At 41.6% G+C, this 17,020-nt stretch overlaps 1 protein-coding gene across 1 annotated transcript; it reads right to left on the minus strand.

Annotated features, from left to right (window-relative positions):
- Positions 1–648: 648 nt before the first annotated feature.
- Positions 649–11,064, minus strand: lhx4 (LIM homeobox 4). The gene is made up of 6 exons (XM_088313921.1): positions 10,794–11,064; positions 7,682–7,853; positions 5,483–5,685; positions 4,878–5,032; positions 4,316–4,487; positions 649–3,016 (listed from the first exon to the last, which is right to left on the minus strand). Exons 1-6 carry the CDS (start codon positions 10,870–10,872, stop codon positions 2,628–2,630), a joined length of 1,170 nt encoding a protein of 389 aa, XP_088170047.1. The 5' UTR covers positions 10,873–11,064; the 3' UTR covers positions 649–2,627.
- Positions 11,065–17,020: the final 5,956 nt, after the last annotated feature.

The raw sequence follows: 17,020 nt of genomic DNA on the forward strand, positions 1-17,020 counted from the left end.
GCTCAAATTTCAAAGAAAGAATTTGCCTTGGTGGAGGGACATTGTGATCCGTGAATTAGCTGCGAATGATTAATGTTGTGGATTGGAGGAATTGATGGTTGATTAATCCCGTCTTCAATCAATGAAAGCAAAATGAAGGGCACTTCTTGAGAGTGCTGCCAATTTACTCACAACTAGCCTGCTGTGGAAAGAAGTTATATGAAGTTAGTAGATTTTAAAAAGTCTACACACCCTTGTTTCATTGCCAGGATTTCATTTCAAAATCATTTCGAAACGTTCTGGCATTAACGTATAACCTGTTCAATTTAATAGATAATTTAGCTGGAAATACTTAATCACATTTAAACTCATGTTAACTGGAGCGAACACACACCTGCTTCCATTGTCTACGCCTCTGATTCATTCCAAATAAGTGGCGGATGTTCTAGTGAGCGGGATGTCAAAATCAAGGTATTTCAATTGACTGACACAAATTGAAGATGAAGTTTTTTTCTGTTGACTTAGTATATCCACTTCACATCTACAGCATCTCCATCAACTGTCATGTGACTTATCTAGGCAGCATTAGTCTGCTCAATGTAACACTGTCATGGAAACAGGAGTTCAGAACATTCTGAGATTGAATCTCCTAAATGTAAAAAAATAAAAAATAAAAAATAATAACACCTAACCGGTAATCGATCGTTAATCGTTAATGTTCTTCTAATTGATCAAGGCAGTGTGGTCAAAAGTCCATTGTTAGGATTGGGTGACAGTAACACTGGTTTATCACAACGTACGAAGAGTTTGCATTTGTCAAATATGAAAAAGATGGGCACGTCTCGTAAAAACTCACCACGTTGCATCCGTGCATTTGTTTAATAAATGACCTATTGAAATGTTTTCCGCTCATTTCAATTTGGACTCTCTTGAACATTAAACGGTGACGTGCGTCCTGAAGAGCGTTACACAGACGAGAACAAGTCAAGCAGCCACAGATACACAAGTTTGAAAACATCAGCGTCCCGCGTCGACCTCCCTCGTAGAAAAAGGAAAAGAAAAAAAAGAACGTCCACGTGGGATTTGCAAATCAACACTTGTGCCACAGTGCTTGTAAAAGTGTCTCCCCGATGCCGATGCGACACAGTCTCAGCCTTGTGCATAGCCCTCGTCTGCGTTCTCCTTTTCTTCGTCCGAGTGGCGAGGAGAGTAAAGTGCATAGAAAAGACTCGGGACGCTCCGTCGGAAACATGCGAGCGCTTCCGGACTGACGCTCTTGACCGAGCCTCGTTTTCTGGTCAACATTTGCACTGTCGACTTTCACTGGTGTCCTTTTACGCCCCACGACACCTATAAAAATGCCGTTTCAGCATTTACTCCACATCCTTGATATCCACTTTGAGGTCCATGTACTAGTACACGCTTTGTCCTCACTAGCCGAATGATTTTTTTCCCCTTTACTGCGTGACATTCCTGCTCACTCGTAGCACAATTGCATGGTAAAATTCTACTTCACTTGATATTTGCACTTTACGAGTACTACCTGTGAATTTCTGGATATCAACTAATAGAAGTTCATAATGTCATGAGTAGTACTAGCAGCACGCAGTTGTCAACTACTCCATAGTTTTTTGAAAGATGTTCTACTAGTTATGTCAAAGTTGTCCTACAATTGAAAACAAAGTACAAGAACTTAAGCTGGACATTAATTGGGCCTACTAGCTGGTCCTTGTTGTGTTACTAGTGCAGCACAGTACTGTACGAGTAAGGTTTAATTGTGTGGCAGTAAGCAAAAAGTGGCACTAGTAGCAGAAAAATGTTACTATTAATTCTACTAGTGTCTTACTGGTGAAGAGCAAGAGCGTACTAGTTTATGGAACTTAATCGAGAGTAAGATGCATGTACTAGTACACTCTTTACATTACATTTCTGAATACTTTTAGGACAAATGTCAAGCAAGACTGCTTTCGCATGCAGTTGTCAACTAGTGCACACATTTGCCTCACTAGTAACATGCAGTTCTCCTTCTAATTAGGACAAAGAGCGCACTAGTACATCAAGGAAAAATAATGGCACATGCCAAATACAGTAGTTGGGCCTTGTAATGTTACTAGCGCAGCAAGGTAGTTTACTAGTAACAACTACAGTAATTGTTTACGAGTAGTAGTGGAAGAAACATTATAAATAAGACACTGTAGTTCTACTCGTGTGTACAATATCAAGTCCTTGTTCTCGTATCGTTACTCTCGTTGCTCTTTTTGTAAGACAAATCAACACACGATGAGAAAAACTATTAGAATGACTGTCTTACGAGTCACATCTTTTCTGATACTGGATGACAACCCTGCACACTAGTGCAACAACTTTTGCGCACTGATGGGAAAACTGCAAAAAGTAGAACAGCAAAACCACCAGTGGGTCCAGAAGGCTACTAGAACAGGAAGATTTCATTTGTACTACTAAACCATCAGTGGTTCAAATAGCGGCACAAACGACACCGGCTGAATTGTATTAAAAGTGAGGACCAAGAGTGTACTAGTACTGTTCATGGAGCTGAAGTTGGACGTCAAGGTCAACTAAATGCTCAAATGGCTTTCGTATAACCGCCGTTGTGTCAGAAACAAAAAAGTCTTGCGTGCGTTTTGTCCTCAGAACTGAGACTGGTCCATCTCATCCAGCCAGGACGCCGGACTGGTGGGGAAGTCGGGGTAACCCGTACTGCTGCCCGTGGACAGGTCTGACGTGGGGCCGCCCGCCATGGCCCGCAGAGCCTGGCCCACGCCGCCCGGCCCGCCCGGCGCCCCCAGCGTGTCCATGCTAAAGGCCAGGTTGTTGAGGAGGGGGGTGTGGCCCGGCAGCGAGGCGATGGAGGAGGGCGACTGCGGGAGCGCGTAGGGGCTCCCGGCGCGGATGTCGTGGTACGCTTGGCCCGTGGCGTCCACCGAGAAGCCGCCGTTCAGCACGCCGCCGCTCGTCATGTCGCCGACGCTCCCGTACAGCCCGTTGCCGTGGCCGAGGTCCGACAGCACCTGGTCGTCTGCGCAGGGCACAGGACATTTTCGACCGGACAGTTCAGTTGTATTTCACTTGAAAGGATATACAATCATCACAATCATGTACTTGAGTCCAATTTTTATGAAACTTTTATGTACAATACATATTAATTCGATCTGATGTTTTGCTTAATATAAGTGCAGCGTTGATGTTCAAATGTGGTTTTTGGTAAATAACAAGTCGGTCTAATTTTTGGGGAAGACTTTTTACATCTACCCTACCTAATGTGAAAAGTTTGAGAACTGCACTGAAGTATTTGCACTTGGGCTGAACAATTAATCAAATTCAAATTAATATTGTGTTGTAGTAAAATGCAATTTTCACTTTATTACGAGATGAAAGAAATCCGGAAGTCAATGAAGCAGTAGAAAGTTACCTGGATAAGCGGATGGACAGATTTGCGTCTATTTTACTCAGTAGCTTTCTTTCTATTCCACTAAAAGCTTCATGGTTTTGCTCCGACATGCTTAAATTGCAATGGAATTTCTTTTTGGAGGTAAAAAGATGATCTCAGTATGAAAACATCCAAGGCAAGTGTCTGGGAAGATATTGGAAGTTTGGGGCAGGATGCGTGTGAGGGCAACGTGACTCAACGAGGACATTTTGCATTTGCCCGGGAGCGAAGATCTCAAGAAAATAACGACAGACAAATGCGATGGCTGACGCACTCACAGCACTGCGCTTTTGCATCTTGCAGCGTGCCACAAGACGCACGGGAATGTTGCGGCAGGCCAGTGAGGCGTGGCTTCTCAAACTGTGGGGTGGGGGCGCCAAATATATCCCCAAAATAATTTGCAATAAATCACGTTGTATCATTTAATCAGGTCCTCTTCTTTCAAGAACTAAAAATGTGTTTGTTTTTTTTACAATACGGTCCCTTTTTTTTTTTTATGACAATGAAGATATACTTGTTAAATAAAAAAAAAAGGACTTTATTGACGCTTACCTTGTAAAAACTATTCTTGTACGATTCCGTCTTTTTATCACAACAAAAAATGTCTTTGTGTTTCGATGACAACTGTTTTGTTAGTAAAATACCTAATTGAATTTATAGAAAAAAATATTATATTATTTTATTATTATATTATATATATATATATATATATTATTATAATAATATTTCAAGTTTAATTTTTTTCTTTAAAATGGGCAACTTTTTCTCATTTCGGTGTACACATGGTAGTTAGGGTACGTTTAAGTAGCGCCGGCGTTACAGAGAGAAAATTCTTTTATCCCAGCAGCGCAAAAGTTTTGAGCTCTTCTTCGACGAAGACGACGTTACCTCTGAAGCTCAACTCGCTGTCACTGAGTCCCGCGTCGTCCGCCGAGCTCTCCTTCTCCACCTTTGGCCCTCCTCGGCTGCGTTTAACACTTTTGTAAAACTGAGTCCAGCGATGGCGGCCCGCATCTTTTTTCAGACGCTTTTCCTTGGCTCGACGGTTCTGGAACCACACCTGACGCGAGAGGAAACGAAATTGGTTCCAATGACAATCTAACAGCAACAACGTCATTCTTTTGGTTGGCGGGCTGGCTACACTTTGGATTGGTCGCCAGCCAACCGCAGATATTTTGGTGGAACATCAAAATGTGCTCTTTTTATAAACGTGTGTGATTTCTGTTTTATGATTTGGAGTCACATTTATTTGAAGGAGAAGTCAAGTCAAAAATTTTCTTCTCCATCCGAGTTGACAGCAAGTGGCAAGATGGCCGCCCCCTCAAAACGGCTGCTTAATTTCTTCTCCCCAAACACAATCTGAACGAGAATTCCGTGCTCCCACGAGTGGGGGGGCGCATACGGGATATAATTAGGAAGGTTATACAATCAACGGCAGCTCGACGTCTACCTGCACAACTCGCATGTCGAGGCCCGTCTCGGAGGAAAGCTGCTCCCTGACGTGTCGTGCCGGCTTGGGAGAGTTCTTGTAGGCACTTTTGAGGGTCTCCAGCTGCTTAGCCGTGATGGTGGTCCTCGGTCGCTTGGTCCCCGCCTCGGAGTCATCTAGCAAACGTCCAAATAGGTCAGTGAGCGCTTTTGTGTTCTGCCTCTGCATATTTTATACATGACAGAAATATAGCGATACATTTTCATCCCAGGTGAACTGTCCTGAGCCGTGAGAGCGCATGCGTTATTGCTGTGGGAAATTGGAATTTGTCCAATTCTATTCATCTTTCTTTGACAGTGAGATTTGTCTTGAGTCAAATATTTGTCTTGGCTCACATGAGGTTGGGAAACACGAACTTAGAGAAGGCATTGTCTTCGCGTAGTTAGCCTACGTTGCCTTTATTTCTTACTACCTTACCATTGTATTATTATTATTATTATTATTATTATTTTAAATATAATATGATTAATATTTGTTTCAGTTCTTCATCTGTGTTTGAGCGAAAGACTGATTCAAAGACATTTTTCTATGTTTAGTTTTTGAATTTCTTTCAACTAGCAGCTGACCGTTCTGTTTAGCAGTCTCGTAGTCCACCTTGCACACCAGCCTGCCGTCTTCCATGAGGTAGAACTCATCCCCGGTGGCCAGTTGCCTGCTGCACATGATGCAGGCGAAGCAGTGCAGGTGGTACACAAAGTCTTGCGCTTTCCGCACCACCTGCGTGGGAGGGATCCCCTGTTGGCACGATGCACATTTTGTTCCGAAGCGCCTACGGGGGGGGGGGGGGGCACGAAAGGAGAACGTCAACTTTGGACCACAACCATGGACAGCAGCTGAGATTAAAGTAGTTTCCCATCCTAGACGGCTACACGACAATGTGTTCTCCCGTCGAGAGTGATGGTGCGCCGCCTGTGTTAATAGAAGCTCCAGCTGTTGAAAAAATCAGCACTGGAATGCATTTCTGTTAACGATAGACCTGTCTGGAACTTGATGGATGGAGAAGATCAATGCACTGCGGCCACGGGGTGTGTGTGTGTGTGTGTGTGTGTGTGTCTACGCGCGTGGGTGTATGTTTATGTGTTTGCAGAAGAAATACAGGGAATGAGGAAGAAGAGAAGGAGGAGGAGGAGAAAGGGAGGAGGAAGAGGAGGCTGCTCCCAGTAAACACACCCTCAGGAGGACCAATAAAACACTGACTCAGGAGAGGCTCTAAATCACGCAAGTGAGCCTGAGACTGTAAAAGAGCAAGCTGAAGCCTACACACACGCACGTGCACACACACGCACACGCATGCAGCCCACAACATGAAGTGCACTTGCGCAGAGAGCTGTAACAAAAATGTGGCCTTCACAAAGACAATAACGCTCATAGACAAATGTAGCTTCTTTCCACAATATGTTTCATTTACTAAATATATTGTTTAATGAACAATAATTATGAACAGTCTATCTTGCCGTTTTAGTTTGCGGTGATGCGGCATCAAAGCACTGTCGCTACATGTCAGAGTTCAAGTTCAGGAAACAGCTCTGCGATGCAACTTTGCAAAAAATGAAAACTTTTTTTTTTTTTTTTTGCTCGTGTCACTTAATTGGATCGGTTCCATTTGCATTCATATAACGAATGAATGTACAATAAAATTAATTGCAAAATGTTTTTTTTTACTGAGCTAAGTGTCCTTCGCAGTAATATTTGCATATTCCCTGTGTACAATTTAAAAACTGAATTTATTGCTTGAACACTGGACAATGTCCTGAAATTAGCCTCAACCATGAAATAAATACATTTAAATCATTTACATGTTTTTGTTAGTTTTTTTTACATATTTCCCAAATAATTTAAGGTTATATATAGTCTTTCCCCCCCAAAATAAAAAAATAACTAAAATAATCCTTACCCACCACAACCGCCCCCCCTGCTGAAATATTTGGACAATTCCACATCATTGCATAATTTTGATGGTCTGCACAGCCAAGCAAAGCCAAAATGAAGCTTATTTGTTTAATTTGCTGCAGATGTTAGCCGTTTTCAAAGTCCTTTAACTTCAATTATTTTTGATGCAATGAGCTGCTTTTTCAAATACACATGCTACGAGCGCAAAGAGCATATTTCATGCATTAGTACATTTCTATGCTAAAAGCAAACTCATTAACTCCAGTAATACAAAAGAAAGAGGGGACGATACACTTTTGGAGTCTGCGCTAGTTCTATATGTGTACTATTAGCAAGACAAGCCAAAAGTGGGCCATGCATAAATTCCAGGTGGGTGTGGCTTATAGACAGCTTTTATAGTTGTGGTTTTCTGACCAACACTGAATTTACAGTGCCAACATAATTTAATGACTGACTGACTCAATCTCGAAATTTGTCAAAGTGGAACCGTATCAGAAAGTGACGACTCCCAGTTGAGTGTCAAAAAGCTCATTTGTACGAGGCGCGTTCCTAAAAAGAAGAGATCAGTGGCAAGATACAAGTGACATTTGGTTGCAGTATTTTGTGCAATTGTGATATTTCTGTTCATTTGTGGGAAGTTGTCATGTTAATCCTACATTTCTTAATAAGCTTCCTCTGAAAGTTACGTTGGAAACAAGTTGTCACTTCATTTCATCATCGCATCATCTACATTCATGAATCATGCTCTTAAAGCGCAATCATTTGCATTAGATAAGGCAGATGAAATGAAGCCCGAGCTCATTTGAGGAAGCTCCTCAGAAAACATGCAGTTTAGTAGGTCATGTGAAAGGTCAAAGGTCAAAGGTGAGACTGACTTGAAGAAGTCCTCCTTGCAATAGACGTTGCCGGCCCTGGAGAAGCATTTGTCGGCCAGCGGCGTGTGGCAGTCGGCGCACTTGAGGCACTTGGAGTGCCAATGTCGGTCGAGGACCTTCAGGATGAACTTGTCTACGATGTGCTGACTGCAGCCCGCACACTGAGGGATCTCTGCCAGACAACACACACACACACACACACACACACACGTTTGCAGTCAACACTCAACGTCATCACTTTCAATGGCTTTCATTTGGCGTCAAATTAAAAGGTGGCAATGCTGATGATGTGGAATAGAATGCAATCAGGTTGATTTTGCGGACGGGAAATTCAACCTCTGTGTTTGAGCCATCGTACGCGGATGCAAAACGTCAGAGGAGTCCCTGCAACACCTCCGCAACGTCAATAATGAGCAGGCCGAGATATATAAATGCTTGTTCGAATTTGTGATGGGCAACCTTTGACCGGCGGTCATTTGAGCAATACTTCAAATCTTCTTTTGTGTTTTTAACGTGAAAATATCAAACACACGAAGGCTCATAACATACATGTACACATTTTTTTTTTCATTCATTTGGTGTGGCCCTTTTGTAATTTGAAAGGTCTGAGTCATGTGTGGCAAACTCAAGGCCCGCGGGCCAGCACATTTTCGCCATAGTATTTGATGTGGGCCGCTAATGACAAGAGCGGGTCGACTCCATGGTGAATTGCATTCTACTTAATTTTACTTTTAATGTTCACAAATATGAAGAAATCACTTCACAATTTAAAATGAATAACAGTCGTACACTAAAACACACCAGTATATTTGCTTGTAATCATTTTGCAAGACATCTGATTTCAAATAAAATTTGTTTTTGATAAATATATAAAGTACAATAATAAAATAGCAACATGGCGGCACATACTCCACTTGCATGCGTGTCCACCTCAAAGCCAAATCTGGCCCATGGATCACTTCATGTGGAAGTTTGCACTAATTAAGCAAATTGTCTAATTTTTGTACTGAATGGAATTGTTCTTCTCGTTTTGTCTGAAAATGTGGACCAAAAATGGAAATTCTTTGAAAACTTTAATCTATTTTGAAAGCATTTATTTTCACCAAATGGACAATATTTGTATTTTCTCTGCATGACATCTGATTGAAAATTGTATTTGTCGTTCATAGAAAACGTACGCCAACAATGACTTGTGTGTGCTGTGAACATTTACACATGCACTAAATGATTTTCACATCATCTGAGCTCAGGGCAAACCTTCACGAAATAAAAATGATCTTGACGTCTCTTTTCTAAATGGCCATGTAAGCCTCACTAGATTTCATCAATGCCATGATTTCAAACCCAATAAATTAAAAAAAAAAAAAGAAGTTAAGAGAGAAAAAAGAAAAAAGAAAATGATACTAAATGATGATCCATTGAAGTATAATGTTGATAAGCAATGCAAAATGTCCCGCCAGCAAACGTCAGAATTGAAATGCAGAACAGGTATCTAATTTGAATTATATTTTCAAAATTGTATATTAACGTGGTCTCGTGTTTTCTGCCATCCGTATTTAATTAATCAAATTTAATTGTGGATAAAAGCACATTTTCAGGCATAGATTGGGACGTGCGTTGTATTTTGACCTTTCTCGTTTTTTTTAAATCAGATTCACGAGCGCGATGAAGTGGTCGTAGTTAGTTTCAAAGGAGAAACGTGCACATACGAAATCAAACTGTTTCAAAGTGTTTTTCTTTGCTTTGTTTAAAGGAACTTTAGGACGAGCATCCCATAACGATGCAGCCGTGCAACATAACAGGCAGGCCAAATGTTGCGTTTGACAACACGATTGGTTATTTGAACTCGATTTTTTTTACGTCAAATTCCGGTTGCAAAATCTTCAGTGGCTCCTCAAAACATCCACATGATTCATATTTCTCACTCATCAATGTTGTCATTTGTTTTGTTGACTGACGTTTTTGGAAATTATTTCTTTTTATTGAATGTCATCCACCCAAAAGATCCAAAACAGTCCAAATATGCGTTTTTTTTTGTTTTTGTTTTTTTCAAAATAGCTCAGTTACTATTTTTTTAAGTGCTTCAAAAGTGCTTTCATATTATTATGAATTGAATATGCATATTAAAAAAAAGCTAACAAGGCTCATGTGGCGATATCACTTAACTCTAATCGGTTGCCATGACTCCCCTCCCCATCATCACAGGGAACCTCATCATCTTCATCACTTCAACTACGCAAGAGGTCACGCACACGCAATGTATTTCGCCAGTTTCATTTTTCACCTATCGAATTCGTTTGTCGAATTTTCATGCACATCATAGAAAGAAATATTTTATTCCTAGAGAAAAATGCAGGTTTTAAATCCACGCATGTTGCCACTGCAGGGGGTTGAGTGGCAGGATCTTTAGCCAATCTTTTAATCTGCCTCGAATTATAACATTAAATAGCGTAATCTCACCACATGTTTAAAAAATAGAGATCATAATTAAAAATGTACAAAACGTTTTGAAAAATGAGATGATTTCTTTTTTAAACTTTTCATTGGGATTTGGTCAGAATTAGGTCACATGAGAAATGTTTACAGTTTCAACCACGTGCTATTAGAATTAATAAAGCGATTAGAGCACGAGCATTATGATGCCGACACAATTAGATCCTATTTTTTTTTTAATTATTTTGCTGTCATTGGGAAACATCTTGTGCAAAGAGAAGCGCACGCAAAGGCCTTTGAACAAACAATGCACGCATCGGCTTTGCATTATTACGGAGGCCGTGCAGTCCTCTTTTTAACATTTAAATTGATAATTTTTTTGGGGTGGACAAAATTAAACAAATTGAAAGCCAGGATGCTGCAATGTTTTAGACAATTTAATATATATATATATATATATATATATATATATATATATATATATATATATGAATGAATATCAATGCAAATACATTTGCCCTGTACTTGCGTGAAGAACATGAAAAAGAAAAGACACCGCGCACTTGCTAAAATGTGATCCGGCGTCGTCACGCAGCACTCACGACACGCAATCGAATTATGATGAATTAAAAAAAAATATATATATATCGACAAAAACATGAGCCGTCGGTGTCCTTACGTTGCAGTGGCACTCCCAGGATGTCCGGTAAACTCTTAACGGGACTCTCTGTGGGAAGGACCGCCGCACTTTGCATCATCGTGATCCCACGCGCACACGCACACGCGCATACACCGGCAAGACTCCCCCCTCTCGTGTCTTCTGAATGTAAAACAATTTATGAAGAAAAAAAAGGGAAAAAAAGAAAAGAGGCGTGCTAGTGTTGCTACCCTCTCGCTCCTTTATGTCCACCAAGGGATAGCGTCCGCGCTTGTACCGGGCCGTGCCGAGTTCTTTTTTGCTAGGACAGGATCAAGACAGGCTGCTGAGTCTTGCAGGGGCGGCGGGTTGTGACGTCATCGCGGCGCAGGCTCACCGGGGGCCAATGGGAGAGCTCCACCGCCATCTCCTCCTCCTCCTCCTCTGAGCATCCTCAAGAGGTGGAGATTGAAGAAGAGGAGCAGAGGCGGCACACTGAGCTCGTGGAGCCCATAAATAGCTCACTGCAGCGTGAGTGGCCCCCAGGGGGTCCCTTGAGGAACCCCGGAGGAACCCTGGCCACCATAGAGGACGACCCCACAACCAGGAAGTTCAGGCCTGATTTCAGTTTTGCCAAGAGTCATTTTAAAAAATAATCATGGTGGGATGATCTGGCTTTTCGATTCGTTTATGTTCTTATAAAAGCGAGAGTTGCATACGTTGAAATGTTTGTTCAAAATGACAGTATTTGCTCACATTGAATTAATAACTGATAGTTATTACAAAGGTAATTGGGTATTTCTCCTCTAATTTATTTTTTTTATACTTCAGTAAAGGTGCATAAAAAGGGCCATGTTCCGTTGTGCTGTATCTTTTATATTTTATATTGAAGCAAATATAAATATAAATATAAATATCGGACGACAAGGTATCGTACAATTATATCTAGCTCTCTCTCATATATATATATATATATATATATATGTATATATAATATTCTCACCATTAGACAATGAAGGAAATGCCGTATGAATGAGATGCTTTCTCATTTTTCAGATAGCAAAGTTACAGATATTGAAGATTGCATCATTGGTGCTATGCTACACTATCAATCTTATTTTCTTAAATACAAGCAGGGTACGAGTCTTATTATTTAATCCAACATGACTATTAATCTTATTGCTGCATGGAATATAAGCGCCAATAATTAATGAATGTGAAATTGGTGCTCACCACCGCACAATTAATATTATTCAAGTATTTTAACAACGATCAATTGGAATGTTGATGCTGCACTAAATTAATACAACAATAATGGATCGCATTCGGTATTTGTAGAAGGGAGCGAGGTGGTGGTGTTGGGGGCAGCAATATGTGCGCAGTAACGCAACGTGTTGAAGTCACTTTGGCGTGCGAGCTAGCAGCCAGAAGACATTGGAGGTGTTTTTTTTTTTTTATCATTGGGGGCTCTGGAATAGGCTTGGACTGCGAGTTCAAGCGACATCAACTCCGTCATCGCTTCCAATTGACGTCAAGACCCTTTCGGTGACTCGCGCGCGCACACACTCTCACACACACACGCACTACCCCGCGACTGACAAGCACCCACACGCTCACGTCTTGGTGCCAATTAACGAACCCGCGTTACGTACTAAATACGCTACGTGACATTTAGGCGTATATAAATATATAAATAAATTACCAACCCCCCAAGAAAAATCTATATCATTGCACAAAATGTGCAAAATACATACATTAATAGTAAAGGATTTATATTTCAAATTAGTTGAAGTATTATTGCCAGTTAAAATGAGGCAAGGAACAGAACGATTTTTACAGTTTCAAAGTAATAATAGGCACAACAATAAGCTGGAATGCAGAGATAATTCTAATAGACAAAAATATGATTTAGGCCTACACAGCCAAACAAAAATTATCCAAATCAATCATCAATTGAAAATGTTTTTAGATTTGTATTAAATCATTCATTATTTGTCACCAGATTTATGTCAAAATATTACGTTTTTGTACTAAACATAAATATCTATGAAATAGAATTAAAAATAACAATCGAGAAGAAAAGCGGGGATGTTTACATGACGAATTGGGTTTCAAGGCACTACAAACGCAAAAGTAGTTCACACTTTCATTTATTGAATAATATTAATACACGTAATTCCATTTTTCTAAATCCCAAAGCACTACAAAATATCGTTTTTGCCTCCAAGCAATGAATCGAAACACACCCGTGAAAAAGTGCGAAGTTGTGCTGTTCAAAAGAAACCAACAGTCGCATGCAGCAGTAATTCACATCGAGGGCGACTCCTTTGCCACCACGTTGACCCGCCACCTCTTAATTAGAGCTCATCTTTCACTTTATTGACATCTGCACACTCGCAGGCATGCATAAAACGTCAGCTTTTGCAACGATTCGCCCCCCCAAAAAAAAGTCAAATGCGCGGAAGCTTTCATGCATTCACGATATAAGAAATGCAATGAAGAACATGCATTGATTGTTGATGTTTGGGATTGTACGGAGTGACCCACCTCATCTCTGCACCTCTTCTTCGCCTTCCTCCTTCTCACATTTCCGCCTGCACAGAGCGTTGGTTAAGACCGGAAAATAAAATAATAAAAAAAGGTCCTCCATGCATGCAGCTGTGTCATGCAGACTTGGTGTGGTCACACCGAGGAAGTCAAGAGAGCAGCAGAAGAAGCAACCGTACAAGCGACGAGAAGAACCGGAGAGAGGGAGAGCATGCAGAGCACAGAGGCAAGCGGAAGAGAAAATTAAATTGCACTTGGGGGGCAAATTGTATTAGGGAATAGTTATTGTCTCCTGACAGCTCCTGTCCATTTGGGTAATTAGTCGCCCAGATTGGTCCAACTGTCAGAAATGATATTTTCCCCATTCGCTGATTGAACCTGACCCTCTTGTACATGTACACTATTAGAGGGCGCGCGTGCGCTTGCGAGGCGTTAATAGGCTCATTGCACTCTAATAACTGCAAAGTTCATCCAACTTGTCACGGATTACTTATCACCTGTCCTGACCACTCCCTTTGATTTTATTACACACAAAACACACAGACGAGGCTAATTACGTGATTATTATTATTATTGTTGTTGTCATTAAGCTTGTGTGTTTTACCATGTAGCTTGATTACTATATCGTTATTATTGTGATTTTATGCTGGTCTACAGCAATTTGGAATTAGAGATGGCTTTATGTGTCCCGAAACGGATTTTTGACGCACGTTTGAATTATGCCTTTCCTTTTTTTTTTTTATTTTATTTTATTTTATTTTGAGATTATTTCATTTTGTTGTCTAAGTTTGACCTATGAAAGATTGCACAATACAGGTTTTACCATTTGTTGTAATTTTTCGCTATGACATTTCAGAAAAAGAAAAAAAAATCCACTTGTTTTTTAATGTAACTATTCATTTATAAATATTGCTAATATATTACATATCATATTATTATCATGAAAAAAAATAAAACAAGGACGGATTCGGAATCAGCACATAAAATCGGCCAAGAAAGGTTTACTTGCATTTCTGATTAGAGAAAAAGTGCAACATTGTTGACCAGTATTATTAGAAGTAGCACACAACTTTTGGGATTCTGCAAGAAATAAAACAAATGTCAGTAAAATCCTACTAGAACACGTGAACTTTATTTAAGGTTCATCCGAGGCACTCGAACTTGTAGCAGGTGTCTGCTGACTCCCATTGAACATGAGTTTGAATGGAAGCTTTCTATAAAGTCAGATCCCAATTAAGGGGGTGTGCACACTTTTGCAACCACAGGTCATGACAGTAAAAATGAGCACCGGCCAACGTGATGGTGAGACACAGAAGCGTGACATTTTGGGGCAGTGCGGTTGTGTGTACGAGAGCCGTAAAAGCAGATGGATGTGACCCTAGTTGACTCCTGCTTTTAAAAGGCGGAATATTAAAACCGAGGGGGGGCCGTGCTTATATTTGGCTGTGATATATATACCAATACAATATATTAACCTTCTTTTCTTCATAATGTATTCAGCCAGCAGCCCCTCTTCCTCTTCGTCGCCCTCCCCCTCCGCGCCGGCCACAGCGGGACGCTTTATAGGAGCATTAAAGTCAGAAAGAGGAGATGACAGAAAAGCGCATCAAGGTTCCCTCCTGCATCCTAATATCAATAGCAGCGGGGTAATAAACACGCAGGCAGGGCTCATGGCGCTGAGGAGCTACTATAAAACCTTACATCTTCTAATTTATGGAAGACAACAACAGGCCAGCAAGGTGACGTTTTTACCCTTCACTGTGAGCTCGGGGGGAAATATTTGCTTTTGGCAATGGAAAGAAAACTTTTCCGGGGGTCCTCGCTGGGTTTTCCTGCCTCACTCCAAAAATATGAACGTTAGTTTCGTGATGGTTGCTTGCTTGTGAATACGTCCGGCTTTTGAGTGGCAACCGTGACCAGTCCAGCCAGTCTCCCGCCCAAAGTCAGCCGAGATGGACTAAAGCTCAACCAATGTGAGGGTTGAACGAGTTTGAAAAAAGAATTAAAAATCCTCCTAAATGTTGTGATTGTGATTTATTATGCGATTATTTTTTTTCACAGTCCACTCCTGATATATTTCGCCCAAAAATCTATTTTATAATAAACAATATCCCCCACAACGCCACGTGATCAAAAATAAAAACTAAAAATAATTCCTGACCAATTCTCGCTTTGGATTTGAATGGCGTGTCCTCAGAGTGAACCCCCCCCCCCCCCAGATTTGGCAGCGTCGCCTAGCAAAAACAGCAAATGGCTGCCAGCAGCGTCGTCATTAGGAATCATTAGTTGGAAAGCTCAATGAGGCCCAAGTGTGCGGCGGGCGAGAAATGCAGGTAACGTTTAAACAGATTAACAGATCGCTTGCGTGGGACAAACGTGCTTAAAGGACGACGCTTGATGACCTTGTGACGGAACGTGAGTGAGCTTTGGGAATGACCTTTGGCATTGCACTTTACAGCCGTTCATTCAATTAGTTTTATCCAAGTTACGTATGAAGAGGAATCCCATGAATGATATATCGTACACAAAATGAAGCCGTACATTAGAACAGTAGGCCAGACATATACCGCGCCGTGCCACGGAGGGTCCTGTATTTCCATGACAGTCCATCTGGCTCCTTCTCCTTACTAGGCTTCTGTTGTCCACGGCATTCACTAAGCAAGTCATCCCTGAAGGCCATCATCTTGATTTATTCTTGGAAGCCCATGATGTCCACGAGAAGAGTCCCCCTCCTTTTTTCCGCTTTGTGTATAGCAGGGTTAGGGAACTACTGCCCCGGTTCCTGGAGAGCCATAGCCTGCCAGTTTTAGATCTCTCCCTACTCCAAACGCACCTGATTCCAATAATCAGAATAGTTTGAGGCCGCTACAGAGCTTGTTGATATGCTGATCATTTTATCAGATGCGTTTCGAGTAGGAGGAGATGTAAAGCAGGCAGGATATGGTTCTCCAGGAACCGGAGTTTCCTACCCCTGGTGTACAGCCTCAAGATTCTGAAACCCTCCACCTCACCTTCTTTAAGTATTTGTCCGTGGCTGCCCTTAGAGCTGGCTCCTCTTGGTGACCATTTGACTGTGCCATTCAGCTTCCCATTAAAGAAGAGAAAACCGTGGACAAAATACTGCAACAGCGAACTGTTGGACATGTGCATTCAAAAGTTGAGAGGTCAAAAACAGGTAGTGTGGCACGTTGTTAAAAACGGAGAGCTTGTGGAATAACAAAGAACCGGCCAGACAAACCTAATTTGTTTTTGAAGGTCTAACTCCGTGTTTGATTCAGTGAGAGCAGCACAAGGGCGGTGGTGCTTCAAAGCACAGCTATTAATCAGCCTGTCGCTCACGCGGACTCTTTGAGCAGCCGCAGCAGTCCCGCTGTTCACGCCCAAGAAGTGGATGAGGAGATGAGAGTGTTTGTTTTCACTGCGAGCATGAAGAGAGTTCAATCCAATGTTCCAGGAAACACAAAGCCCAAGATCACAAGTGTCCCCTCAGATGAGTCCGCCTAATCCCGACGACATCGGACCGCCATCCATTTATCCCTCGCGCACTCTTTCATCCAGCTCGACCCCTCTCCGCCCACCGAGGCGGCCCCGTCGGAGTCCACCTCCAAGTGTGTGTGAGGGGAAGAAGGCCTGTGAAAGCCGATTGCGTTTTAATAAAGTTTATTATCTGCTGGGAGCTAATCCTCATGGGTAATCTCTCCCCCTAAAGGAAAGCTGGATTA

Source organism: Idiotropiscis lumnitzeri, chromosome 13, assembly GCF_059441095.1.
Source record: "Idiotropiscis lumnitzeri isolate Australia: NSW breed Sydney's pygmy pipehorse chromosome 13, RoL_Ilum_1.0, whole genome shotgun sequence".
In the NCBI taxonomy this organism is placed as follows: Eukaryota; Metazoa; Chordata; class Actinopteri; order Syngnathiformes; family Syngnathidae; genus Idiotropiscis; species Idiotropiscis lumnitzeri.

What these genes read in the sequence shown, in the direction of transcription:
- lhx4 (XM_088313921.1), bottom strand. Translation starts at nt 10,872, where the DNA reads ATGATGCAAAGTGCGGCGGTCCTTCCCACAGAGAGTCCCGTTAAGAGT. An exon ending in CCTGGGAGTGCCACTGCAAC is followed by an intron (nt 7,854 to 10,793) that starts GTAAGGACACCG and finishes GTTGTCTGGCAG; the next exon opens with AGATCCCTCAGTGTGCGGGC. An exon ending in CAGCGAGTTGAGCTTCAGAG is followed by an intron (nt 3,017 to 4,315) that starts GTAACGTCGTCT and finishes TGCCCTGCGCAG; the next exon opens with ACGACCAGGTGCTGTCGGAC.